Below are 26,975 nucleotides of genomic sequence, written 5' to 3'. Positions count from 1 at the left end.
GGCAGGTCAGGTTTTTAATCTTGAGCTTACTATAATGGTTAAATTTAAAGATCGTACAAAACAACAAAACTTCACACCAAAAATCTCTAAATCTAGGTTGTTGGGTGCATAAACATAAGAAGAAAACTACTTTTTCACATCATAAACCTGATTAGCTCAGTGCAATGATGGTTTTAAATTTCAGCTGAAATACTGAAATTCCGGATTTCCGTCAAAACCGAATACATCGAAATTTCCTCCGAAACTGGCCGAAATCGAAACTGAAATTTCAAATCCTGGCGACAACAATTATATTAATATGCTTGAAAATAATTTGGCATGTTTTTTTTTTTTTTTTTTTATGGGTATAATTTGGCATGTTATTTATAAGATACTTAAGAAAATCAATGCACACCTATAAGAGTCTGGTCGGGTTTAGGGTTTTTTCTCTTTAACTATGAAACCCGGCCCAACCCAAGACCATCATTTTTAAACCCGACCCATGTTATTTTCCGATAGGATGTATGCAAATTGCAACCTTACCAAAATCCCTTTTCGAGTCTCTCTACATTCCCAAAATCTTCAAACCGTTTGCCAAAAACCCCAAACTCACGGCTATTAGGCATCAAAAGCTCTCTCTTTTCCCACTTTATGTTAGAGATGGGGAATAACAGTAGATTCCTATCTCTTCCTGTTTGGGCTGTTTTTTTGTTGATGGGTTTTGTTTATTACACCACAGTTTTCATTTTCATAGAGGACTGGTTGGGTTTGAAGAGCTCTGCTGGGATTTTGAATGCATTGTTCTTCAGCTTATTTGCTTTCTTATGTCTTATATCATTTTTCGCTTCAATTCTCATCGAACCTGGCCATGTCCCCTCATCTTTCATTCCTGAAATTGAAGACCCACAAATCTCTTACCCTGAGCCAAAGAAAAATGTAAGTTTCTGTTTTGGAAAGTTATTGATTAATAGGAATATTAATGTTTCACTTTATATTTGTTCTTATACTGTTACATGCCTAGATGGGTCCCACTTGGGGTGGAATAAATTAGTTTTGATTTTGTAGCTTTTAGAGTTTGCTTTCTTATTTGTTTGGTATGGGTAGGATTATTAGAGATTAGGGTCAGGGTTTCTAGATTAGCTTTGGTAGGAGTTTTAGAGGAAGTGGTCAAGGGACCATGTTGATTTTCTATTTGGTATTAATAATCCGTAATTAGTTTTTTCTACTAAGGAATGAAGAAATCTATCTTGGGAATTGTGTTTTTAACACAAAGAAGGATTGAACCTTCCCTCGAAGTGGGTCGATAGGCTGATTTTCCCTCTAAGAAGGTCAATCAAGTTATGAACCGATTTGGGTTTGTAACATATACAAGTTATAGTTTCAGATGTGAGGTCACCTTATTATTTGTTTACAATTATAATGCATGAAAAATCTCTCCAGACTGTGATAATGTAAAAAAAGATTGCTAAAATGAAGTCAAATTTGAATACGGGTATGGAATAATTAATTTAAGGGTGAAGCACAAATGGTTGAATTACCAGTAAGAAGAAGAGTTTATATGTTCTTAACTTCTTATACTTGTTATAGTTTCAGATGTGAGGTTAACTTATATCTTTACAATTACAAAGCACAAAAAATCTCTCCCGATTATGATAATGCAAAAAGGATTGCTAAAATGAGGTCGAATTTGAACGCAAGTATGGAAGAATTAATTTAAGAGTGAAGTACTATTCGGTCTAAAGTCATCCTACGAGTGTGGTTGTGTGTTTTTGGTGAATGCGCGGGCGTGCAAGCCTTCTGGGCTGCAAGATTGAAACTCAATTCGAGGGGTTGATGAGCGAAACGTTTCCGTCCCTTGGGATTGGATCTCAGGCGATTGAGAAGAAGAGAGGAATGCCACTTCTTCCTTGGGATCCTCTGCCTTTACACAGATGAAAAGGAGTTTTTACATAGATGAAAATAACTGGTTTCCCAAGGTTTCTATTAAAGAATTGTTGTATAGATCAATTAGGAAAAGAAAGGAGATCGAGATTGATGGAGATCAACAGACGGAATCAGCTCGAAGCATTGGATGTACATGGAGGTCGATCGAGATCGATTGGCGACGCAATTCAACGCATCAGTTGATCCGGCGGATGGACTTGCACCAAGATCGGAGATTCAGCTTCAATGGATGAAGCTTTACTGTGATATGATCACCAATTAAGTGATTGCCCTCGATTTGACAATATGGGAGTATGAGGATTCTCAAGTTCTCATCAGGGACAACGGGAGAATCCTTATAACCCAAGATTCTGCTTCACTGGATGAAGCATGTGAGTTTTCTTTTCTGAAAGTTATTGATTAATAGGGATATTATTGTTTCATTTTATATGTTCTTATAGAAGTTATATGTTCTTATAGAAGTGCCGAAATTCTAGCTTAGGTTAACTTGTTAAGATATCTCATTATCTTAGGGATTTTGTTTCCTAAGATTTTATACTATCTTTATCTAGCAATTGTAGTCATAAATTTTAGGAAGTCTTTCAGGAGTTATTTTTAGGAATCTAAAGAGATCTTTTCCTATTTCTAGTGGGTAGTTTAGAAGGATTTGGGGACTCTTATCTTGGATATTAAAGAAAATGTATGTGACTTTTGGTAGGGACTTCTTTGCATTATTGAATGAAAATTTTCGTTTAGGCTTTTGAGTTCTTTGAGAACTTTTTGGTTGCTAGGATTAGCCTTTCCATGAGTATTTTCCTCAGCACCAAAAATATCTTTCCAGATTATGATTATGTAAGAAGGATTGCCAAAATGAAGCAGAATTTGAACATGGGTATGGAAGAATTAACTTAAGAGTGAAGTACAAAAAGGTTGAATTATCAGGAAGAAGCATAATATATATGTTCTTACACAAGTTATAGTTTCAGGTGTGCGGTTACCTCATGTCTTTACAATTACAAGGCACATAAAGTCTCTCCAGATTATGATAATTTAAAAAGGATTGCCAAAATGAAGCAGAATTTGAACATGGGCATGGAACAATTAATTTAAGAATTATCAATGAGAAGGCTCACTTATCAATAATTGATGTGGTGATCAAACCCCACCTTGTATCCTTTCAGACTCCCACAGCACTTGTGGTGATAAAGCCCCCACCTTGATGATTTCAAGCGCTCTGTTATAGAGGAAAAGGTCGAAAGTCTACTTATCGGATGATGAGAGGCTTATATCGTATCGGTGTTTTTTTGTACTATGGTCCATCCGTGGTAGGGCCTAGGAGATGAATGGTTACAACAATGTGTATATGGCGGTGATGTGTAATGATCCAAGATGGTTTCATTGCAATTGACCTGTAATGAGCTATGAGTGAGTAACATTCACTTTTGTTGTGCGAGAAAGAAATTCTTTTTTATTCTGGATTTTGATTACTTAGACCAACTATTATATGTTAAGCCTAAATTATTTTGCGCCTTTTACTGCGCCTTTTACTTTGGGTCTGTTGGATATCAACCTGATACCACACTCTGATTTCTGTCTATCACCTTTTTTAACTTTTGCACTTTGGAAATTTTGTTTCTGCTTTGGTGACATGAAGCAATGCTTAGATACTATTAGCAGGATACACCAAAATAAATACTAATTTAAGGCCCTGTTTGTTTTTTATTTTGAGAAGTGATTGTGAGTCCAAAACTGTTTAATTTGAGTCAAATAATCAGTTGTGGACTACTGTTAAAAAAAAAAACAGTTTTGGACTCATAATCAGTTCCCAAAATCCAAAGCAAACAGGTAATAAGGGGGAAAACACAATGTCTTGATGGAAATTATGTGTGACATCAAACTTATTGATATGCTAGGGCATGACTTCCCATAATAGAGCTCCTTGATGATGGGCCAAGTTATCAACACCAGAAATTCTATTCAATAAAATCGCCACAACATGCTTCATATGAAACAAACATCCTCTTTTATATAATTGAAGCCTTCCCTGTTTCTGCTTGAACTCCCCTGGCAACTTAATATAGACTAAAATCAAAACCATGAGGGACTTTTGTGACTACAATATAGAAAAGTTTCCAGCCAAATAAAAATCGAAAAGAAAATTCTATTTCAAGAACCCAAGGTTTTTGGGGAGTCTTAGTTTACTAGCTTTTCCAGTATTCTTGGTTGCAAAAACCACTTGCAAGACGTTGGTTTGGATTCATTACTCGGGGTCCAAGGTCCTTGGTAAGTTATGTTGGCTCAGCATGGCAATATCAGTTCCATATTGGGAATTGATAGATTTTCACTTGGGTGTGTACCTACAAAGCACACACATGAGAAGTAGATTGGATCTTTTAATGTATTGCACTCTGCTGTAGTCGTCCCCTTTATATGAATAAAAAACTATAGAACCCAATACTATGCTCTATACTATATATCACAGTGCATGTACCATCGTACGGATTGTAAAAAAACGTAGCATATTTCAAATCTGTGTTTTATGTTGTGCTTTACTTCCCAATAAATTTGTCCGTTATTATTTTTTTATTGCTCAATTACCAAATGTTTGTGTATGGCCTTACATGCTTGCTAATTTTGTATTTAAAAAAATCTGTGACATTCTATTACATAGTTCAGATTCTATCTTATATATTTTCATAAATGTAACAGATCTCAAATCTATGTTGTATTAGACACTGTTTAAAAACTCACCTATGACCCAAGTCAACTCCCTTTTACCTTAGCTAAGTTCTCTCATCTGAGTCTGAGTTTTTACCTTCCAAGCATGGATTTAAATTTCGGTTTCGGTCTTGGTCGAAACCAAAATTTCGGCCGAAATCCGGTAATAAAAAAAGTATTATTTTATTCTTTCCCAAATTTCGGCCGAAATTTAAAACCATGCTTCAAAGTCAATCAAACCGCCTATGACTTGCCCAGGTTAATAATAAAATGACTGGGTCAATCATTCAATCTTCTGAGTCAGCTCCCTTTTACCCTTTCCAAGTTCTTGTCCGAGTCTGAGTTTTGAAGGACTGATATTAGTCCTCGGATTATTGTTAATGTTAAATTTTAAAAACTCAAATATGTTGTATCCAAGTCCAACATAGGTGCGTAGATGCATCATGCATGTTTCCATGTATAGATAGCAATGTGTTGGGGATCTTAAAATCTAGAGAACTATACTTAACAATATCTTACTAGGCTTCCTCGCACCTGTCGTGTAAGTGTGCTTTTATCTTGCCTAGTTTGGTAGAACTTTAATGTGCCTATGTAGACACCCCATTTTGTCAAGGTCGTACTAATGATAGGTTGTCGCGAGGATGTTTCCTATGATGACTTCCGTATCTTCTCTGGTCTTTCGATCTCTCTCTAGTTTTCAGAATGAAAATATTTCCTTAAAACAAATTTGTTTCAAAGTTAAAACCGAAGCCCGTCTTCGCGCAGCACCCGCCTTTTACAACCCACCAAAAAGCCTGTTCTTACACGGTTGTGAACCAAAAACTAACTTTTGGAGCAAAAAAACTACTTCTCGGGAACCGAATATCACTCTCGGAAGCGAAGAATCGATTTCGGGAATACAAAAGACTACTTTTTTGAGTAAAATTACCCCCTGTGATTTTCTGAAATCGCAGCGTACGATTTCAGTTTGCAAATCACAATTTGCAATCGTAGCCTGCAATTTGGATTGCCGACCTGACATTTGTGTCAGAGGAAATCACAAGCTGCGATTTCCAAAAAAATTTCTATATATAGGTGCTTTGGAAAATTTAAAAACAGATCAGATTCCGATCAAAATCAGATCAAATCATTTGGATTTTAATTTTTGGCTTTTGCTTTTCTTAGAAAGTAGTTTCCTTCAAAATTTCTATTTCCTTTTCAAAAGAGAGAGAAATAGCAGAGAAACCTCCTGAAATTCCCTAGAAATTGCTATATTACCCAATTTATCCTGAAATTCCTTATAAACCCCGGACGTCTGCTCTCTGCCGAAATTCCGATGATTCAGAGCGACACCCCTCTACTACGAGCTCTAGGACAATGGCAGTCTGCCGAAATTCCGAAGGTAACACGGTTTCATTACTAGATATATTAACAGCTTTCTGTGTTTCACTTACAAAACTCGGGAGTGGGTAATTATAGTGTTTAGGGATCCTCTGGCCCCAAATGCTTAGCGTAAATTCCCTTCCCGAATTTTCCTAGAAATTAGTTTATTACTCAATTTATCTTTAAAGTCCTTAGAAACCCCGGGCGTCGGTATTCTGCCGAAATTCTTAGGATTCATAGCGACCCCTCTACGAGCTCTAGGACGTAGGCACTCTGCCGAAATTCTGAAGGCAATACAGTTTCATTACGAAGTATATTTAACAGCTTTCTATGTTTCACTTACAAAACTCGGGAGTGGGTAGTTATGGGGCTTGGGGATCCTCTTGCCCCAAACCCTTAGCGTAGATTCCCTTCTTTTCCTTTTCTTTATTAAAACGAAGGCTATTTCCTTAAGTTCGGTTATTTGTACGCAACAAACAATATGATTAACGATGGACCATTCTCCTCGGTATTTGTAAGTGACAACGGGGAATTATGGGCCTCGACCCCCCGATGTCCAGAATCCACAAGAAGTCTATTTCAATCATTTTAGCATTGTTGTTTATAAACACACTAGATTAAGGAATCCCCCTCTATTAAATAAAAAACATCTTTTTATTCTTTCTAAAGACTGTTCTTTAATTCTCACTCATCGTCTACGGTAATTAACTAGCTTGAGATGGCCTCTGCTCCTAGGTGCTCATTTGACTCTTTCAAGAGGGTTTACGCCCTAGGAGTAGATTTAGGGGTAGTCTCAATCTGGTGAGCACTACAGTATGTTGAAGATTGAATTAAAGAAGACCCTTTACCTCTCTTTATGTATTCAATAAACAACAAAAAGACCTAAGTTCCTTATTATTTTCACCGTTTTTTCCGTTTGAAACCCAACTGAAGAATAAGATTAATCGCAATAAAAGTTTTAAAACTAATTCTGCTAAGTTTTCCTAAAACCGCCAAGTCAAGTCAAGAGACCGGCTTCACCCAGGCATGGAGCGTACCTAATACCTTCCCCGAATGTAACAATATCCCTTTTCCCAGATTTCTGTCGGGACCATGCCTAAAACAGAGTTAATCAGGGATTCTAAGTCCTGACTAGACAGAAACGTCAGTGCCTTCTCGTGAAATTTGGATTAGTATCCCAAATTCACTAAAAAGGCATATCACGGGGCCTAGGGCCTAGCGTAGGTGGCGACTCTGAAAATCTCTTTTCTGTGAAATTCGGATCTTCATCCTAAGTTCACAGGAAACACGGACATTTACAAACACCCCCTGACCAAAGGAAACAAAAAGGGACAACCAAAACAACACACTAGCTAAACAACACACCCCCGAGTGTTGGGAGACGGCGGGAAAAAGTGTGCTCCCTGCCGCCCCGGCCGTCCGGGATCCACAGCCTCACATCCTCCTATTTGTACTTGCATGTTTTAAACATGCCAAGAATCTTCGAAGTGCTAGTTTGTTCTGCATTATAGGTGGTATTTGGAAAATTGATTTCCTTTATGAATTATGGAAACTAATGATGTTTTGGGTGGCTTTTTGGACCTTTTGGCCTTATCTGATTAACATGGAGATATACTCTAAATACTCAATACTATTTAATTTTGTAATTACCAAAATAATTCTAGAACGGAAAAATCCCAGATCTACCTACGAAAGTAACCTTGTTATGTGTGAGCATACAAACCATATTGACATTGATTATCATTTTATTCCTGAGCGTTAGTCTATGGGTTCCATATCTCCCCACATATCTTCATGATACCATCTTCATTTCCTTGTCAGCTGTGAGCTGCTTGTTGCTTCATTGGAATGATTTTCCAGTGCAAACCTTAATTGTGAATTTTGTTTCGTTGTGGATAGAATTTCCGTAAAACTCAGTTTTGAAATAGAATCTGGACCACAAATTCAAATCGAGCATTCTGGTTAAAATTTTGGAATTCCAACCGGAACAATGGATTTCGAAAATTCCGTCCAGAGCACCTTGCTTCCTCGAGAACCAAACAAAACATAGTTAACTTAATAGCCAATGTTTTTTCCTAGATTTTTCCTCTTGTGTTTGTTTTTTCAAGGTAGTGGGGGACTTCAAGGTATCCATCAAAAACCTCTCTTTTGGTTTCATTTAGGATTTCTTTTGTTTTTGAAAACCCTAAGCCAAGGTTGAAGACCATCTTTTTTTAATTTTTTTGGCCATTTTTCGTGCTTTATCCAAAATTTCTTTAACCAACTAATATGTTTCCTTGCATGGATATATTGTGAATAAAAAATTGATGTTATACATTCATAATACTTCTTTAAAAAATCATCAAATTGATCATGAGTAGTTCTCCTTCTTCAATATTTTCTCGAGTAAAATAATAATAAATCTCAATATGCTCTTTCCATGCATGTAAATGAATTTGGTGATAAATTGATAGCACTTTGGTTGTCAAAATGAAGAATACATAATCTTAGCTTGATTCCCACCTCTTGCATTACTTTTCGTAGCCATGTATGCTTTGTTGTAGTTCAAGATTGATCTATACTCAGTTGTGATGTTTGATACTTGTTTCTTAGTTCTTCATGACATGAAACTAACATTCATAATAACTGAATAAGAAAAATGAAATGTTTTTGAGTTGGAATGAACAATCCATATGCCAATGTTCCCTTCCCGTTATCGAAGAATTTTCTTAGTTGCCTCTAGTTCTCCTTTTGGATCACGAAGGTGTTGACATTTCTTATTGATTTCTTATGTGATATGTCAGGGTTGTTAACACCTAGGTATATTATTTAGTTCACCTGGAATGTTGGTTGCCATGCAATCCACCTTATTAAATTTCATTAAAGGATCAATAGCATACTTCCATTGAGTTAGAAGAATGTCCTGAGCCCGAGAAATAGTTGAGTTGGCTAAGGGCTTTCATTTTGAATTCATGCTTCAATTGCAACTAGGCTGCTTCAATTTTTAACACTATAACTGCCGGTAATAATAATATCATTAACATGGAGAAGTATGAGAACCATATCGCCTTTTTTTCTCTTCACAAAAAAGAATTGTTGGTTATACACCTTAGAGTAACCATGTCACAAAAGAGAATTGTTGGTCATACACCTTAGATACCCTTTGTCTTTCTAGGATTGACGAGAGTGAAACTAGGCCTTGTGAGTTTGAGTTTGTATTAATCCATAAGTAGACTTCGTTAGTCTACACATATTATGATTCATAAGTATACTTCTTTAGTCTACACATATTATGATTCATAAGTAGACTTCTTTAGTCTACACATATTATGTCATCAACATTTTGAAAACTAGGAGGTTGCTTTGGCTAAGGGCTTTCATTTTGAATTCATGCTTCAATCACGACTAGGCTGCTTCAATTTTAACACTATCACTGCCATTAATAATAATGTCATTAACATGGAGCAGTATAAGAACCATGTCGCCTTTTGTTCTCTTCACAAAAAGAGAATTGTTGGTTATACACCTTAGATTAACCCTTAGAAGCACGAAGCGGGTGCGGGGACGGGGGCGGAGGCGGGAGCGGGGGCGGGGAAGCGTGGGGTCTAGAGGAGTTTAAGTTTGGGAGCACCATGGGAGCGTGTATGTAATATTTTCTTCATATATCTTTCAAAATTCAAGTACATTAAAAAATAATAGTTTCTAATCATTTTCATATGTATCTTTCAAAATTTAAGTAAATCTAAAAGCTAATTTCTATCCATCTTCACCATCTTCATTTGTGTGCACTCGTTCCTAGTGCCTTTTGAAGATGCACACGCCTTTGTGCTTGCTCCAATGAACTACTTTGAAGAGTTGGAGGAGTTTGATGTAAGGAAGTTGGTGATGGTGGGACTTATAGAGTAATAGAAGCAGGCTGGGAGCGTTATTCGAGCGGTTCCCGTCTCTCTGGGGTCGCGCTCCCTGGAAGCTCCTTCCTAAGGAGCGCCGAATCGAGGTTCCGAGGTGGGAGCGGCACCTCGAGAGAAGGTTCCTGCTTCTAATGATTAACCATGTCACAAAAGAGAATTGTTGGTCATACACCTTAGATACCCTTTCTCTTTCTAGGATTGACAAGAGTAAAACTCGGCCTTGTGAGTTTGAGTTCGTATTAATCCATAAGTAGACTTCTTTAGTCTACACATATTATGTCATCAACATTTTGAAAACTAGGAGGTTGCTCAATAAGCACTTCTTCCTCTGAAATTCCATGTAAGAAGGCATTCATTCCATCCATTTGATGATGATGTCAACCCGTTCTAGTGTCAGAATGAGTCTCTCAGTGCTAGTTTTCAACATTGAACTGAATGATTCATCATAGTCTATTCATTTTTTTTGTATTGTATCGTTTCATGGTGCCATCATATTTGTCGCTATATTTGAACATCAATTTGCTTCCAACTACATGCTTATTTTTCAGTCAATGGACAATTTTGCTTTTTTCATTTTGAAAAGATCACTGATCTCTTTAATAATTTATTCAACCCATAGCTTCATTAGATGACCAGGCTCTGGAATCATCTGAATGTCTCTTGCTAAGAGACTACAAGATTACTGCGCTTTTGTCTTTTGGGAAATATAATACCTGTCAAAGAGTAGAACAAGAACAGTAGAAGCATGCAAATCAAGTCCGTCAGTGTCATTCTTTTGTTATCGACATTATTGTTCCTTTTGTGAATGTTTATGTTACTACTGCTACTCCATATGTTCATGACTAGAAAGCATCATGAATGGTGGGAATTGTGATGTTATGACGAGCCAGTGAGGACTGAACCTACTTTTGCTCCCCATTCAACTGTTGATTTGTAGTTTCATGCACTCTAGATGGTGGAGCATAAACCTTAAACTCATTGTACTTGGGGATTAGAACCTTTGGAGATGTAAATGAATAATATAAATACCCCTTACGATCATCACTATTAGCCACCATAATGAAGGTGAATAGCTTTGAGTTTTGACTGAAATGCCTGCTTGATGGATTGTCCTGAAAACCTATTCATTCTTTCTTCACGGGCTTCAAGTGAACCCATTAGCTCATGTAGAGCGAGTTTGGACAAATATGTCCTACATTCTTCTATGGCAGCCAGATCAAATTTTGAAGGCAGACGTTAATTTTTTTCGACAATTTTCTTATCTTTAATGGTATCTCCAAAGCCTCGAATTTGATTAATAATTCCAAAAGCTCTATAGAAAAGTGCTTGAATATTTTCATTTTCTTCCATTACTAGATTATCAAAATCACTCCATATAAATTGATCATTGAAGCTTAATGGAGATTACCTTGTCAAAACTATGAAACTCCTTTAAGAACTCCCAAGCATATTTAGACTTTGTTGCGCATTCTTGGAAACATTGTTTTGCTCACCCCTTGTTGAATGAAGAATAGTGCGCTTGCATCCTAATTATTCTCTTTGTAGTCCCTCTATCTTCCTTGAGTCCATGTCGCTAGTTCTTCTGATGTCTCTTGTTCTTGAAAGCCTCCTTCCACTAGTTTCCAAAAATCTTGGAAGATAAAGTGTGTTTTCATTTGAACACCAAAAATCATAGCTTTCACCATCAAATATGGGTATTAAATTTTATGAATAGGTGAAAGTGGGACTGTTAGATGATGATATACTTATTAATAGAAGGAGAAGGCTTTTAAAGAGTAAAAAAAATACTCACACCAACCACACGATGGTGCAAAAGGATGATGAACAGTTCACAATAGACGTAATAAATGCGGAGATGGAATTTTTGCTCAAAGATTTAAAGGAAGCCAAAGGAACATTTCGGTTGCTAGAAGGCTTAATTTTGAATGGTATCGGAAGGATTAAAGTTGCTTCATTGGAAGAGAAAGTAGCGGATGAAAAGTTCTTATTGTATGCTAATAAACAAAGGCAAAAATATGCATTTAATGCTCTTTTAAAATTTGTTAAGGTTGAATGTGATTGGACTTAGGAGGAGGCTATGCAAGTAACAATAAATGCAAAGGATATGATGCTATGAAAACATTGGGAGGGAAATACAAGCATTTAATGAGAACTTTACCCAAAGCAAGAAAAGAAAAAACAAAAACTTGAGGAGATGCACATTAAACAATAAAAGAAGTTACTCTTGATTCGGTAAGTGCAGCTTGCAATGGACTTCTTTGCAAGTTTCCTATGCAATTTTACTTTTTCTAAGTGCAAGAACTTGCTATAGCAATCTTCCTTCACCGGCCTCCTTTCTTGCCTCCTCGGCTGCCACCTTCAACGAAGCTAATTGTTTCTTTTGCGCTTCAACGGAATTGGACACGTAGGGAACAATTCGGCTCTAATTCCAGTTTGTAGGATAAGATGGAAGAAGAGATCTTTCACCAAAGTTACAGCCTACTTGAGATTTCTCTGAAACTCTATACAAAACGAGGAATACAATCACCTATTTATAGTTGAGCTTTACCGACCTTGGAAAAATCTAGAAACTTCAACAACCCTCTCAACTGACTTCCTCTACCGCCTCTTTACCTATATTTTTAGAAATTTCACAAAACTTTCTACTTTTTCTAGAATTTTCTCCATTTTACAATTACAAATTACTTTCAACAACATTGTCCATGACCTTCTCTATCACCTTCTTCACGTCCATGTAAGGAAGATGTAGCCATAAATAGAACCTCAGTTTGATATGAGAATTGAATGCACTAATTTTTATGCAATGATTACACTTCGTGGTAAAGAAGATAGCTTTCTGCCTCATAGATCGTGTGAATTGTAATACAGACTTTGAGATGGAATTTCTGGAGACTTGAGAATATCCATGCAAAGAGTTGTACTGACTTCCAGACAAAGATTACACTTCATGCTAAAGAAGATAGCTTTGTGCCTCAGGTTGTGTGAAACGTAATACAAACCTTGAGATAGAATTTCTAGAAACTTGAGCTTATCTATGAAGAGGATTGCAATGTTCTTGCCTGGTCGATACATCAAGACCTCGAGGTAGAATTTCTAGAGAATTGAGTTTATCTATGCAATGAGCAACTGATCTTTGGTTGTCAACTTCAAAATCTGCCTTCTTTTCCAAAGTCATCTTATTTTCCTCTCATTCTTTTGATTTTATTTAATTGATGACATCATGTGTTGAAAGTAATTTGTAATTTATAAAATGAAAGAAAAGTCAAAAATTGTAGAAAGTTTTGTGAAGAAATATATAGAAATAGAGGAGAAGAATCGGTGGATGAAGTTTGTTGAAGTCTTTAGACAACTCCATATGGTCGATAAATCCTGCCTATAAATAGGTGATTGTATTTCTCGTTTCAGACATCTTTTAGAGAAATCAGAAGCAAGCTTTAGCTGCATTGAAAGATCTCTTCTTCCATCTTTTACAGTATTATCAGAGCATGAAGAGTTCTTGCAAAGTAGCATCCTAAGAATCCGTCCGTTTCTTCGTTGAAGACAGCAGCCGAGCAACCTTGAAGACGAGAGGAGCGAGAAGGGTAGCCATTGAAGGTTGCGGAAGTGTATTGAGTAGATGCAAAGTTGCATAGGAAAGTAGTACAGAAGTCCCTATCATTGCAAGTTGCACTTGCCAAATCAAGGAGTAACTTATTTTTCTGTTTAATACACATCCCCTCAAGTTCGCTTTTTTGGTTTGGGCTAATTACTTATTACATGCATGTTTTCCCTCTCCCTACGATTTCTCATAGCACCACATCCTTTGTCATTTATTATTTCTTGCATAGCTTCCTCCCAAGTCCTATCATATTTAACATTTATAGATTTCAAGAGAACATTAAATGCATCATTTAACTCATATTTATTAGCATAAATTAAGGGTTATTCCTTCTAGCAACAGACATGCCTCTCTTTGGCTTCCTCCAAATCATGAGTTTTTTACTCTTCTAAAGCCCTCTCCTTTTATTAATAAGTATGGCATCAACCTCCAACGGTCCCAATTTCACTTATTTACAAAATTTAATACTTATATTTGATGGCGATACTTATGATTTTTTGGGTGTTTAAATAAACACTATTTATCTCCCAAGATTTATGGCAATAGGTGAAAGAAGGCTTTCAAGAACTATAGAGTTTAGGAGCACTGGCGACGTGGAATCAAGCAAGACAGAAGGGCTACAAGGAGATTAAGAAGGACTGCTTTTCATTCAACGCGGGGGGGGTAAGCAAAACTATTTTTCCTACAATTATGGGCGTAACAAAGTCTAAAGATGCTTGAGAGCTCTTGAAGGAGTTTCAAGGTTCTAACAAGGTAATCTCCATTGAGCTTCAATTTTTATGACGTAATTTTGATAATGTAGCAATGAAAGAAAGTGAAAATATTCGAACATTTTTCTCTAGAGTTTCTGAAATTATTAATCAAATTAAAAGCTTTGGAGACACCATTGGAAATAAGAAAATTGTTGAAAATTTTTAAAGAAGATTGCCTGTAAAATTTGACCATGTTGTGGTTGCTAATTGCTATAGATGAATTCATGGTTTTGTCCTAACTCACTCTACATGAGCTCATGAGTTCACTTGAACCCCATGAACAAGGAATGAACATGTTTACAGGATAATTCATCAAGCAAGCATTTCAATCAAAACTCAACATAATGGAGAAAAGGAATGCAGAAAAAAAGTAGAAAATAAAAGATGTGGATCATCTCAACAATCTCATGGGAAAAGACACCAGAACTTCACAATCCACGGTCGAGGAAGGAAAGGCGTCACCACGAGATATGATTTTTTCTGTGAGAGATTTCTTGACACGTGTCACAGTGGCATGATATTTAGATGTTGGAGGTTCAACCTGTAGGTTGGAGGTTCAATCCCCTTTTACCTACCAAAAAAAGGATATTTAGATGTTGATTGGGCAGGAATCCATACAATAGATGGCCCATCACAGGGTCATTTTTATGGTTAATGGATGTTTAGTTTGTAGAAGTAGCAAGAAACAAAGGACTATAGCCAAGAGCCGAATTACAGGTCCATGGCTTCCATATCTGCAGATTTTATGTGGATATATCTAGCAAAATCATAGGTCTATGGCTTTTATTTCTGCAGAGTTTATGTGGATATGCCATATATTTCAGGAACCACATCTTAAGACAAGCATGGTGAGTTCGATTTTCACTTCATTCGTGAGAAAGTAAAGAATGGTGTGATCAGTCCAGTTCGTGTCTCTAGTGGAAACCATGTATCAGAGGTGTTCACCAAAGGATTGTCTGCAGAATATCACATATACTTGATTGACAACTTTCTTTTTTTCTCAAACATTACTATTCCTGACTCCTGAGCAGCATAAAGTTCAAATTATTTGTCACTCGAATTTTCATATTTAAGGTATTTCAAATATTTAGGTAAATATGATATCCAACAGGATGCACGCTCGAAGTATTGTGAGAAGTGTTGCATCTACAAGCCTCCTAGGGCGCACCATTGCCGGGTATGCAGAAGATGCGTGTTGAGAATGGTATGTATACTTTTATCCTTCTATACTATGGTTACTCTTAGTTCCATTGATTTAAGAGTCCTAGACAATTTTCATTTATTTCTTCTAATATCTTATGTTCAAATTAGACAATTAAGTTTCAGGCACTCCATTTTGAATGCAGGATCATCACTGCGTGTGGATAAATAATTGTGTTGGCTATGCAAATTATAAGCCCTTCATTATATTTGTTATGTATGCAGCTATAGGATGCGTCTATTCTATGGTACGTTAATCACTTTGGTGCCATTTCTGTCTACAAATATATTCAGGCATGCAGACATTTTGTGTCCCTTCATTATGAATATCCCTGTTAAATATTTCACTAGTTTTAACTGTTATCACGCCGCCACAGAAATATGAGAGAAGTTTATTGGCTTGTTTCAGGTTATGATTATAAGTAGTGCCACTCAGAAAGATCAGCAATTCTCTGGAAGAACCGCACCCAAGGTCTTCTATGTAAGTAAACTAGTTTGTACTCATCCTAAATACGAGGCAAGGATTTAATTTTCGGTTTCGGTGTTGGTTTCGGCCACCACCGAAACCAGCTGAAATGATGTCAACATATGATAATAATTTCGGTATTTTAAAATTTTCCACCGAAATGTCTAAAATTTCGATAGAAATTTCGGCAATTTCAGCGGAAATCATAAAATTTTGGTGGGAATTTTGTAAAAGAAAGGATAAAAACGAAATTTCGACTGAAATTTGGCTTTACAATTTCGGCGAAAATTTTGTAAAAGAAAGGGTAAATGAAATTTCAACTGAAATTTTGGCAAAATTTTAAAAGTTCGCCGAGATTCACACCGAAATCTTCTTTTTTTTTTTTTTTTTTTGAAACATGACTTTATTACTGAAAATAATCACCAAGTAAGGGACAAGATGTCCCTACTTGTGACAGTTACAAATCCATCAGAATTACAACTAATACAATAAAAATGTATTAAGTTCCCACACCATCTGGAACAATAAAAATAGACACCGATTCCAGATGAACCCCATCCTTTGCGAATTGGTCAGCCATCTGATTGGCTGTTCTCCTCCTATGCACAATTTCTGGATCGATTTGACAGACTAAGTCCCTGACTTCAGCAATGAGATTCCGTATTTTCCAAGGTCCTTTAGATTGGTTGTTTGCCCATGAGATTGCGTTTGTTGAATCACCCTCCACAATCAGCGAACCCAGCCTGTTTTGGGAGAACCATTTAAGGTCATATAAAAGCGCTCTAACTTCCGCCTCGTTAGCATCACAAACGCCCGCCGGTCCTGAAAAAGGCATCATTATCTTCTCCGAAGAATCGCGAATAACTCCTCCAATCCCGGCCATTCCAGGATTACCAATAACACTTCCATCAAAGTTTAACTTGAATACTCCATTCTGTGGAGGGAGCCATTTCGGTGTGATTTTTTCTTGTACTTTTCGCTCCCATATTATAGCCTTCCAATTTTTCAAAATATCGCTAATGCCATACGAGAACTTGGTTATGAGCTCTATCTTGATTTCAAGATTAACTCTGCTTATCCGCTTCAACCTGTCTTCGAAAATTCGGCTATTCCCCTCCTTCCAAATATTCCATATTACAACATATGGGAGAAGTTTCCTCATAACAACACCCGTGTTACCAAAAGGAACACCAGTCCAACTTAATAACAGTCTTGTTATAGTTTTCGGTGGAACCCATGCCAGGCCAAAAGGTCTAATACCATTCACCCAAGCTTTATATGAGAATGGACAATGTAGTAGTAAATGGTCTAGGGTTTCCTCCTCCTGCATGCATAATACGCATCTGCTCGCCATATGGAACATCCTCCTTTTAAGTCTATCACATGTATTAATACTTTTATGTACAACCGTCCAAGCAAACGCTACCACACGAGGAGGAGCCATAGTCTTCCATACAATTGCTCGCCTTTTCGCCTTTCTTCTGTCATTATTAAGTTCAGAAAAGAAAGATTTGACGGAGAAGCTTCCCTCGGGTTCCGGCATCCATATTCTTTCGTCAGATACAAAAGCAGAGCAATAAGAAGAATTGAGAGTATGAAGAATTGCCGTTAAGCTCTCAATTTCTTCCTCCTTCAGATCTCTGCACAATCGGATGTCCCAAAAACCTCTATCATTCTCCGCATTTCTCACCAAGTAATCACAAACTTTGGAACCACATTGATAGCAAGTCTAAACAAGCTTTGGTAAGAATTTTGCAGTGTAGTCTCCCCCACCGAAAGATCTTTCCAAAAACAAACATCGCTTCCTTTCCCCACATTATACCTAACACATGATTCAAATTGGCGCCGTGATGCACATATAGATCTCCATGCTCCCGATCCCTTTCCAAATACTGGATCTCTAGCGTTCCATTCTCCTCACTCATTTCCATATTTTTCGCCGTTAACTCTATGCCATAGACTTTTCTTTTCTTCCCCGAATCTCCACAACCATTTACCAAGCAACGCCATGTTGCGTAGTCTGATTTTACCGATTCCCAACCCTCCATGTTTTTTTAATTTGGTAATCTTCTTCCAATTTAACAGATCCTTTGTTACCTTGGTTTTACCCTCTCCTTCCCAAAGAAAGTCTCTGTAGTTTTTCAATCTGCGATGCCACTTTTGCTGGAATCTTACACAAAGGCATGAAGTAGACGGGCATGTTAGCTAGAGCGGCTTTAATTAGTGTGATTCTGCCCCCAAGTGAGATATACCTTTTTTTCCATGATGCTAACTTCCTCTCTACTCTTTCCACCACTGGGTCCCACTGTACCTTAGTTGGTACCCTGTATCCAAGCGGCAATCCCAGACATGTGATCGGTAACGACTCCTCTTTACATTTTATACTCTGAGCGAGTCTTCTCACCACAGCCTGCTCAACGTTAATACCGGCAATTGAACTCTTGGAAAAATTAACTTTTAAGCCGGAAAATATTTCAAACCATCGGAATACTACTCTCTTCAGATTTTCAACAGACACCCATCCTCCAGGAATACAAGTGCATCGTCTGCAAATTGAAGGTGAGTCACCGTCTCCGAGTTGTGACTGGGTTTAAGTCCTCTTATATAGCCTCGCTGTTCAGCTCTAGATATCATGAGGCTCAATGCTTCAACAACCATAATGAACAAGTATGGTGACAGCGGATCGCCCTGTCTCAAACCTCTTTAACTTTTAAAATATCCTTCCGCTGATCCATTCACGAGATTTGAGAACGATGCATTTGAAATCAAAGATGAAACCCATTTTTGCCATTTTTTTCCCAAAACCCATCTTCTCTTGAATGAATTCAAGCACCTTCCAATCTACGTGGTCATAAGCCTTTTCAATTTCAATCTTCACTATCAGGCCTCTCTGTCTATTTCTTTTTGCCGGATCGAGTATTTCATTGGCAATGAGAACTCCATCTAGGATCTGTCTGTTGTCAACAAAAGCTCCCTGGAATTTTGATATGACATTGCCCGTAACGCCTTTCAACCGTCTAGCCATAATCTTTGCCACAATTTTGTACATACTATGAACTAAACTTATCGGCCTGAAATCCTTGATACCAATTACCCCCTCCTTCTTTGGTATCAAAGTAATGAATGAAGTATTTGCCTCCTTGCATATTATACCACGATCATGAAATTCATTGATGAATTCCATTACATCCAGCTTGATGATTTCCCAGTACTTTTGATAGAAAGCAATTGGGAATCCATCCGGACCCGGGGCTTTTTCTTTTTCCATGGATTGAATTGCCTCCAGAACTTCCTCTTCAGAGAATGCTCTTTCCAGGTGATCCCTCTGTTGCTGACATATTGTTCTGAATTCCATTCCTTATAATTTAGGGCGCCATTCATACTCCCTTGAGTATAATTTGGAAAAGAAATCGATAAGAAGTGCCTTGATTGTATCTTTATTCTCTATCAGATTTCCCCCCTCCAGAAGACAGTTGATAGCATTAACCCTTCTTCTAACGCTAGCCATCCGGTGGAAAATTTTTTAAGAAACCAATTTCTAATGAATTTCGTTTCTGCCTTGGCCGAAATTTAAAACCATGATGCGAGTTTCCATGTGAATTTCATCTGGCCCACTTGACTAATCTGTATGCTGGTTCTGGTGGATTTATTTTAGGCCTGACAAGTATCTCACAGTATCGAGTTCACTTATCCACATTTTCTCTAACAGCGAAATGTGCTCCTGCCAATGTTTGTAGTCACCTAATATTGGAACAGCTTCTACCATGTACAGTCTTGGCACATGCTGGTTAAAACCCACTAAAATCTGTTACCCTTGAAATGTGTTGACCTGCTTTGTGTTTTGACCACAAATTTTGCAATATAACTTGTAAGTTTAAGCTTGTTGCCAATCAGAATACAGAACTTTTTAAGATTGTAAAATTGCTAATAACATCTTACATCTCAGGTTCTTTGTGGGTCAATCATGGTTGCCTTAAGTGTGACTGTGGGCGTCCTCTTGGGTTGGCACATTTACCTCCTTACACATAACATGACAACCATAGAGGTTTGTTGGAACTGAAGTTTGTCACTTTAGACAACCGAACACAATGTGCTTCTCTTATTGACTACCAATTTATTTTTTTGCTTAATTGATTTTCTACCAGTATCATGAGGGAGTAAGAGCAATGTGGTTGGCTAAGAAACGCGGACAGGGTTATAATCATCCTTTCAACCTCGGTGTCTTCGAAAATATTATCTCGGTAATTCTCAGTTTTTCTTTTCTTCTCACTTTGGTATTCATAATTACACAGATCTAAATTTTCCTTCCCCACATGTGTCAACTTTAAGAAATTTATATGAAGACAGTCACTTAAATATATTCTTTTTCAACTATTTTCCGCACTTATCAGATACTGGGTCCGAATATGCTGAAATGGTTATGTCCGATAGCCGTAGGTCATCTCAAAGATGGACTTCACTTTCCAACTTCCCATGATAATTTATGATGTCTTCGACTTCCACTTGAATTCAGAGGTGGGTGATGCATTAGAGCCACCAGATGTTTGGTTGTCCTTTTGGGTGTCATAGTAGAAAAGGAACTAAAAAGGGCAGTACATGGGCAGCAACAGTAGATTTGTTTATATCACTGGAACCAAGCTCCCAAGCTAGATGTAATATTTAGTGTTTTGGAAAAGTGAGTAGTTCAGACAGTGAAGCCAGAAAAATTATAAGTCTTATATGTCTTTGAAGAAATATTAGCTTTTGACATTTGGTTCATTCATGTTGTAACTTAGCAATAATGTAAATTGCATCTCAACTCTTGTTGGAAGGGGACCTAGAGTTAAGGAAGAAGCCATTCCAAAAGCATATTTTGTATGCATAAAGTCCTAAGCAATAGAAGGTATTCAAGTTTATTTTGTTGGTAAGGGGAATTTAGCACCTTATGGTCATTTCTAAAACGACTTTGAGTGCTACTCTCTTGTATAAACCTAATGGGTAAATGAAAATCTAGTCTTGTAACACACTTTTTTGTTTATCCACCTGAACTCCTGTTGTATACCTTTGTATCTTACACTTATTCAGTTATGTTCATGAATGATTTTCGCCTCTATAAGTCCTAACATATAGGCCATGTTTGGATACCATGGAATTTTTTTCCCCGTGGTGTATTAGTTTATCAAGTGGTGAGAGAGGGTTGGGAGGATGAGGAGAGATTTGAGAGAACATGAATGGGGAGAGGGTGAGAAGTGGCTAAAAATTTGGGAAAATAAATCGTATTTAGAGTGGTGTTTTTTATTCATTGCTTTTCAGCCTTTTCTTATTACCCAGGATTAGACAAGAAGAAGATGACATAATGGTTCGTTTGGGAAACCAGTCCCTCGTACAATAGCACGAAATTAAGTTGAATTCTTCTCTGCCATTTCATTAAGAGATAAGGAAATATAAACGTCTACAATGATATCAATAATCAACACAACTAGGACTCTACAACCAATCAAAATTAAGAATAATAAAAAGATAAATACTATACTAACAACCCAATTATTTAGGTTTCCTAATCGTAACCATTCCCCACAATTTATTTGGATTTCCTAATCGTAACTAAAAATCCCATAAAATCTGGAACTTAACACTCCTCCCCCCTTGAAAATAGCCTTGTTCTCAAGGTTGTTGATTTTCTTCGTCTTCTTCATTGTCAAGAACTTGAATTAACTGAAATTGAGGAAACTTGCATTTGTGACCAGGAACAAATCGCTCGTCACAGTTGTAGCACAACCCTTTAGAACGTCTCTCCTTCATCTCGTCCATTGTAAGCCTTCGAGGACCTTTCGGATCTGATGTTGGGTACTCATGCTCAATCATTGTACCCTTCTGAAATACCTGGCTCTGCTGGATTTTCTCTTCCATCATCCGCGCCAACCCAATAGCCTCATTCAATGTCTTCGGACGGAAGACTTGAACTTCTCCTGCCAACTCATCCTTGAAACCTCTCACAAAGTCTCGACCAAGGCCTTCTCAGTCCATCCTTCAACAATGTTAGACAACCTCTCGAATTGCTTTTTATATTCCCGTACCGAAGCTGTTGCTGAAGTTTGCTGAGTGCCGAATCAAAGTCTTGGAAGTCTGTAGGGCCAAATCTAACACACAAGGCTAACTTCAAGTCCTTCCACTCCATATTTTTGGAAACTTTCTCGTACCATTGAAACCATTGTAGCACTTCACTCTTCAGATGGAAGGATGAAAGAGGTACCTTCATATCTTATGTAGCCTGATGGAAGCGAAAAAATTGTTCTGCGCGATATACACATCCCGTCGGTTCTTCTGATCCATCGTATTTAGGGAAATCCAACCAAGTGTACCTCGCTTGGATAGATCCTCCCTTTGTTCCAGACCTTGATGCGTCGTTTTCTCCTAATTCCACGTTGGAATAGGTAACCTTGCCATGGGAAGCCTCATCCTCGACAGATTTCTACTTTTGACTGTCCATAAATTTGTGAAACATCTCTGCCAGATTGTTAACGGTCTCTTCCAACTTCTCCACTCTCTCTTCCATGGCTGCAAGATCAACCAGCTTTGATACCAAAATGATAGGTACCCAGAATAAGACAAGAAGAAGATGAAATAATGGTTCGTTTGGGAAACCAGCCCCTCGTACAATGGCACGAAATTAAGTTAATTCTTCTCTGCCATTTCATTATGAGATAAGAAAATATAAACGTCTACAATGATCTCAATAATCAACACAGCTAGGACTCTACAACCAATCAGAATTAAGAATAATAAAAAGATAATTACGATACTAACAACCATATTATTTAGGTTTCCTACCACTCCCCACAATTTATTTGGATTTCCTGATCGTAACTAAAAATCCCATAAAATCTGGAACTTAACATCTCCTCAGTCAATCTTGGTCAATCCCTCTCAGGTCTGTCCCTCGCTCACCATTGGATAAGCTAATATTCCATGGAAAATAAATTCATGTTTGCCAAACATGGCCGTAAATCTTCTCACAAAAAGGCTATAGTTTTGGGCTAAGATTTGCCACGATTGTTTGGGTCAAAGGTAGAAAGTTAAGTTGAACTCAAACTTTAGTGGAAGTATAGCTGATCTAAGTGATAGGGCAGGAGTGAGGAGATATTCGAAAGTGCCTACAAATAGGGGGAGAAAATCTAATTTGAGTGGAGTTTTCACTTTCCTACATTTTCAGCCACTTCTCTCTCCTCACTCTTGAAAGTTGGAAATTTTCAAATATTTTTCCTTTCTAAACGTTTCCACAAATTTCCAACAATCAAAGCAGGGCCTTAGTGTTTATGCATGGCGTTTTTAGTTAAAGCATTTGTTTTCATCTTAATTTTAATTGCCTTTGAGCCTTTAAAAAAAACAAAAAAAAAAACTTGAATTGCCTTTGAAGAGTCAATATCCCCAATAAACCAAATCAGGTTAAGCTATTTTTCTTTTTCTTTTTCTTTTTCTTTTTTTTTTGAAAATATGATGGATTATTATTTTTTAAATTAAAACATTACAAAAAAGTTTGGGAGGGGTGAGATGTGGCTGAGATTGTCCCTCCCATATACCTCTTGATGAATACCCAATTTAGTCAAACTAATGATCCCCATATCTGGGAATACAATTAAAGTGAGTAGGACGATTTATACAATCTAACTAGCCAACCACCATAGATCAATGCTACTACTAGGGGTGCAAGTTTGGCCCTGTCAGCCCTGACCCGCCCTGAGCCCGAACAGGGTCAGGGCTGGATTTTCCAACCCTGAGAGCGGGTCAGGGTTCATTTTTTTTAGACTCTGACTCAGGTCGGGGCGGGTTATGGGTTAATGCCTCGGGTACCCTGACCCGGCCTGACCTTAAGTTTTCTATTATAGAATTGAACCATCTATGCATGTTTCTTTTCTAATGTTTTCTATTATCTTGGATTGATGTTTCTTTAGATTATTATTATTAATTGTCTCTGTTGCCCGTCATGTTGTTGAATTCATATTGGGCTACGGTTTTGAAAAACCCGACCCAACCCGACCGTGTTGCAGCCCTAGCTACTACTATTCACCCAAGAGATAATGTTGGAGTCTCCTTCAACGTAAAAAACTACTTGCCTTTCTCTAGTGAAGATTCTAAGCCTAATTAGAAGAGATCATATCTCAGCTTCATTTGATTTGATTTGATTCTTCTAAAGTGGAACCAAACAATATTCCTATCACGATTTCTAAACTCTTCCCACTCTTGTGGGTGCTCGATTGGCAAGCAAACTCTAGTCAAAATTCAGCATGTTTGCATTGATTGGGCTAGCATTCCACACTAATGATTCTCTCTTTTAAGCAATGTGTTACCCCTTGGGATATCATTCATTTTTCTTGTCAATTCCTGAAAAACAAAACCAAAGAATTCTTTTCTAGCAAACGACCAATGGATAAATTTGCACTAAAATCTTCCAAATCAAAACCTTGAATGAGACCTCCTTATCATCGAAAGTCCTCTCACTTCCATAACCAAAGAAAACCTAAACCATCTCATCTCATCTCATCCCTTTTGCAACCCAATTTAAAAGTCATTTTTCACCAAACCATGACAAATGATCCAATGTTGGAAATCCTCATCAAAATATCATGGGCCATGTCTATAGAAGTGAACACCACCTTTGCCCCAAGCCCCAAAAGCCATCAGTCGATCTTAACCGTCCAATTTATGCTCTTTTTTATGACAAATGAGGCTAAGGAAAATTTGGGACATGGGCAATCCAAAGTGGTTCCCACCAAATGGATGGTCTAGATGAATCATATTTTCAATACCGTATACAAAAATAACAACTTAAATGGGAGTGACTTCCCTACCATCTATACCCAAACCCATGCATCTGGTGGGGCCCACTATTATGGCCCCATGTTTTCATAGGGTGACTCCTACAGACCCCACTCAAACCCATGCATCGGAATATGGCCACCATTTCACCTCATTATTTTGACGAGTGTGGTTCCCACGATCTCCACCAAAACCCATGTATTAGTGTGGGGCCCAATATTTTATGTACCCTTTTAAATAAGCCACTACAAATCATTTCCCTCTAAATCTGCCCACACAAAATTTTCCAAACAAAAATTCCTTTTGGGATATGTTATCAGCACTACCGTATTTTGATGAGGGCACTCCTCACTTTATTAAAAGTACGGTATGGCCCGCCCCATAGGATGATCTAAACGGTCCATTAGATGGGCCACAGCCTAAATAGGTTGTGCCCCAAAAATTATTTCATAGGTTGATCTTAACCCTCCGATCTAGAGACAGTTAGGGTCAACCCTCTAACACTCAGATCGGAGGGTTAGGATCAACCTATGGAAAGGATTTTTGGGGCACAACCTATTTAGGCTGTGGCCCATCTAATGGACGGCTTGGATCATCCTATGGTGCGGGCTATACCTTACTTTTAATAAAATGAGGAGTGCCCTCATCAAAATACAGTAGTGCTGATAACATTTCCCCTTTCTTTTTCTTCCAATCCAAACACCGACCAAATGAAACAAAAAAACGAAAAAGTGTTAAAAAAATGCAAAGTTTAGGTGATATTGTCAAAAGAGGGTACGTTTGTTTTTTTTCTAAGAGAGGTGCTGTCAGGTTCAGTGGAGAAGAGATTAGGACTAAAATACCCCTCCTGATTAGGACTAAAATACCCCTCCTACCTCTTTTTTCCCTCCATTTTCTTGCACTTATCCCTATGCACCACCTACCCCCTTCTTCTTCTTCCCTAAGCCTTCCACAAGCCTTCCAGCCTGAAACTCCATTGGCAACGTTTCCAAGCTCCATTGCCATTGTAGTTTTGAAAAAAAAAACTCAATTGCCAACGTTTCCAAGCTCCATTGCCATCGTAGTGCTGAAAAAAACTCCATTTGCAAGGTGATAAAGCTCCATTGCCATTGTAGTTTTGAAAAAAAAAACTCCATTTGCAACGTGATAAAGCTCCATTGCAATTGTAGTTTTGAAAAAAAAACTTAATTGCCAATGAGGTAAAGCTCCAGTTCTACTGGTTTCCGTCAGATTTTTGACGTTTGTTTCGGACTTCCGAATCGGAAGTCTGAACCAACCTTCGGATTTCCAACGGAAACCAGTAGATTTGCAATTTCTACTGGCTTCCATTTGAAAATCCGAAGATTAGTTCGGAAGTCCGAACCAAAATGTGGTTCCCTAGTGGTTTCGGGGTATAAAATGTGGTTCCATAGTGGTTCCGGGATATAAAATGTGGTTCCCTAGTGGTTCCGGGGTAGAAAATGTGGTTCTCTAGTGGTTCCGGGGTATAAAATGTGGTTCCCTAGTGGTTCTGTGGTATCAGATGTTGTTTCCTAGTGGTTCCGGGGTATAAATTGTGGTTCCTTAGTGGTTCTAGGATATAAAATGTGATTCCCTAGTGGTTCCGTGGTATAAGATGTGATTCCCTAGTGGTTCTGGGGTATAATATGTAGTTCCTTAGTGGTTCCGGGGTAGAAAATGTGGTTCCCTAGTGGTTTTGTGGTATAAGATGTGGTTCCGTGGTAGAAAATGTGATTCCCTAGTGTTCCGGGGTAGAAAATGTGGTTCCTTGGTGGTTTCGAGGTAGAAAATGTGGTTCCCTAGTGGTTCCGTGGTATAAGATGTGGTTCCCTAGTGGTTCTGGGGTATAAAATGTGGTTCCCTAGTGGTTCTGAGGTATAAAATGTGGTTCCATAGTAGTTCCGGGGTATAAAATGTGGTTCCCTAGTGGTTCTGAGGTACAAAATGTGGTTCCCTAGTGGTTCTAGGGTTAAAATGTTGTTCCCTAGTGGTTCCGGGGTAGAAAATGTGGTTCCATAGTGGTTCCGGGGTATAAAATGTGGTTCCTTAGTGGTTCCGTAGTATAAGATGTTGTTCCCTAGTGGTTCCGAGGTATAACATGTGGTTCCCCAGTAGTTTTCGGGGTATAAAATGTGGTTCCCTAGAGGTTCTGGGGTATAAAATGTGGTTCCCTAGTAGTTCTGAGGTATAAAATGTGGTTCTCTAGTGGTTCTGGGGTATAAAATGTGGTTCCCTAGTAGTTCCGTGGTATAAGATGTGGTTCCCTAGTGATCCCGTGATATAACATGTGG

At 37.8% G+C, this 26,975-nt stretch overlaps 1 protein-coding gene across 1 annotated transcript; it reads left to right on the top strand.

Moving 5' to 3' along the window:
* Positions 1 to 414: 414 nt before the first annotated feature.
* Positions 415 to 20,926, top strand: LOC143859293 (DHHC-type zinc finger family protein). The gene is made up of 7 exons (XM_077370011.1): positions 415 to 915; positions 15,334 to 15,426; positions 15,569 to 15,670; positions 15,832 to 15,903; positions 19,835 to 19,933; positions 20,034 to 20,129; positions 20,280 to 20,926. Exons 1-7 carry the CDS (start codon positions 631 to 633, stop codon positions 20,373 to 20,375), a joined length of 843 nt encoding a protein of 280 aa, XP_077226126.1. The 5' UTR covers positions 415 to 630; the 3' UTR covers positions 20,376 to 20,926.
* Positions 20,927 to 26,975: the final 6,049 nt, after the last annotated feature.

Source organism: Tasmannia lanceolata, unplaced genomic scaffold (assembly GCF_043159265.1).
Source record: "Tasmannia lanceolata isolate RefF3 unplaced genomic scaffold, GAP_Taslan_0.1 ptg000029l, whole genome shotgun sequence".
Lineage (NCBI taxonomy): Eukaryota > Viridiplantae > Streptophyta > Magnoliopsida > Canellales > Winteraceae > Tasmannia > Tasmannia lanceolata.
The sequence above is the reverse complement of the archived record's forward strand: the minus strand, read 5'-3'. Positions and strand labels throughout refer to the sequence as shown.

Bases quoted from the DNA above. Each gene is read 5' to 3' on its own strand.
- LOC143859293 (XM_077370011.1), top strand. From the start codon at position 631: ATGTTAGAGATGGGGAATAACAGTAGATTCCTATCTCTTCCTGTTTGG. The intron at 15,904-19,834 runs GTAAGTAAACTA...CTTACATCTCAG, and splicing joins CCGCACCCAAGGTCTTCTAT to GTTCTTTGTGGGTCAATCAT. The intron at 20,130-20,279 runs GTAATTCTCAGT...CGCACTTATCAG, and splicing joins TCTTCGAAAATATTATCTCG to ATACTGGGTCCGAATATGCT.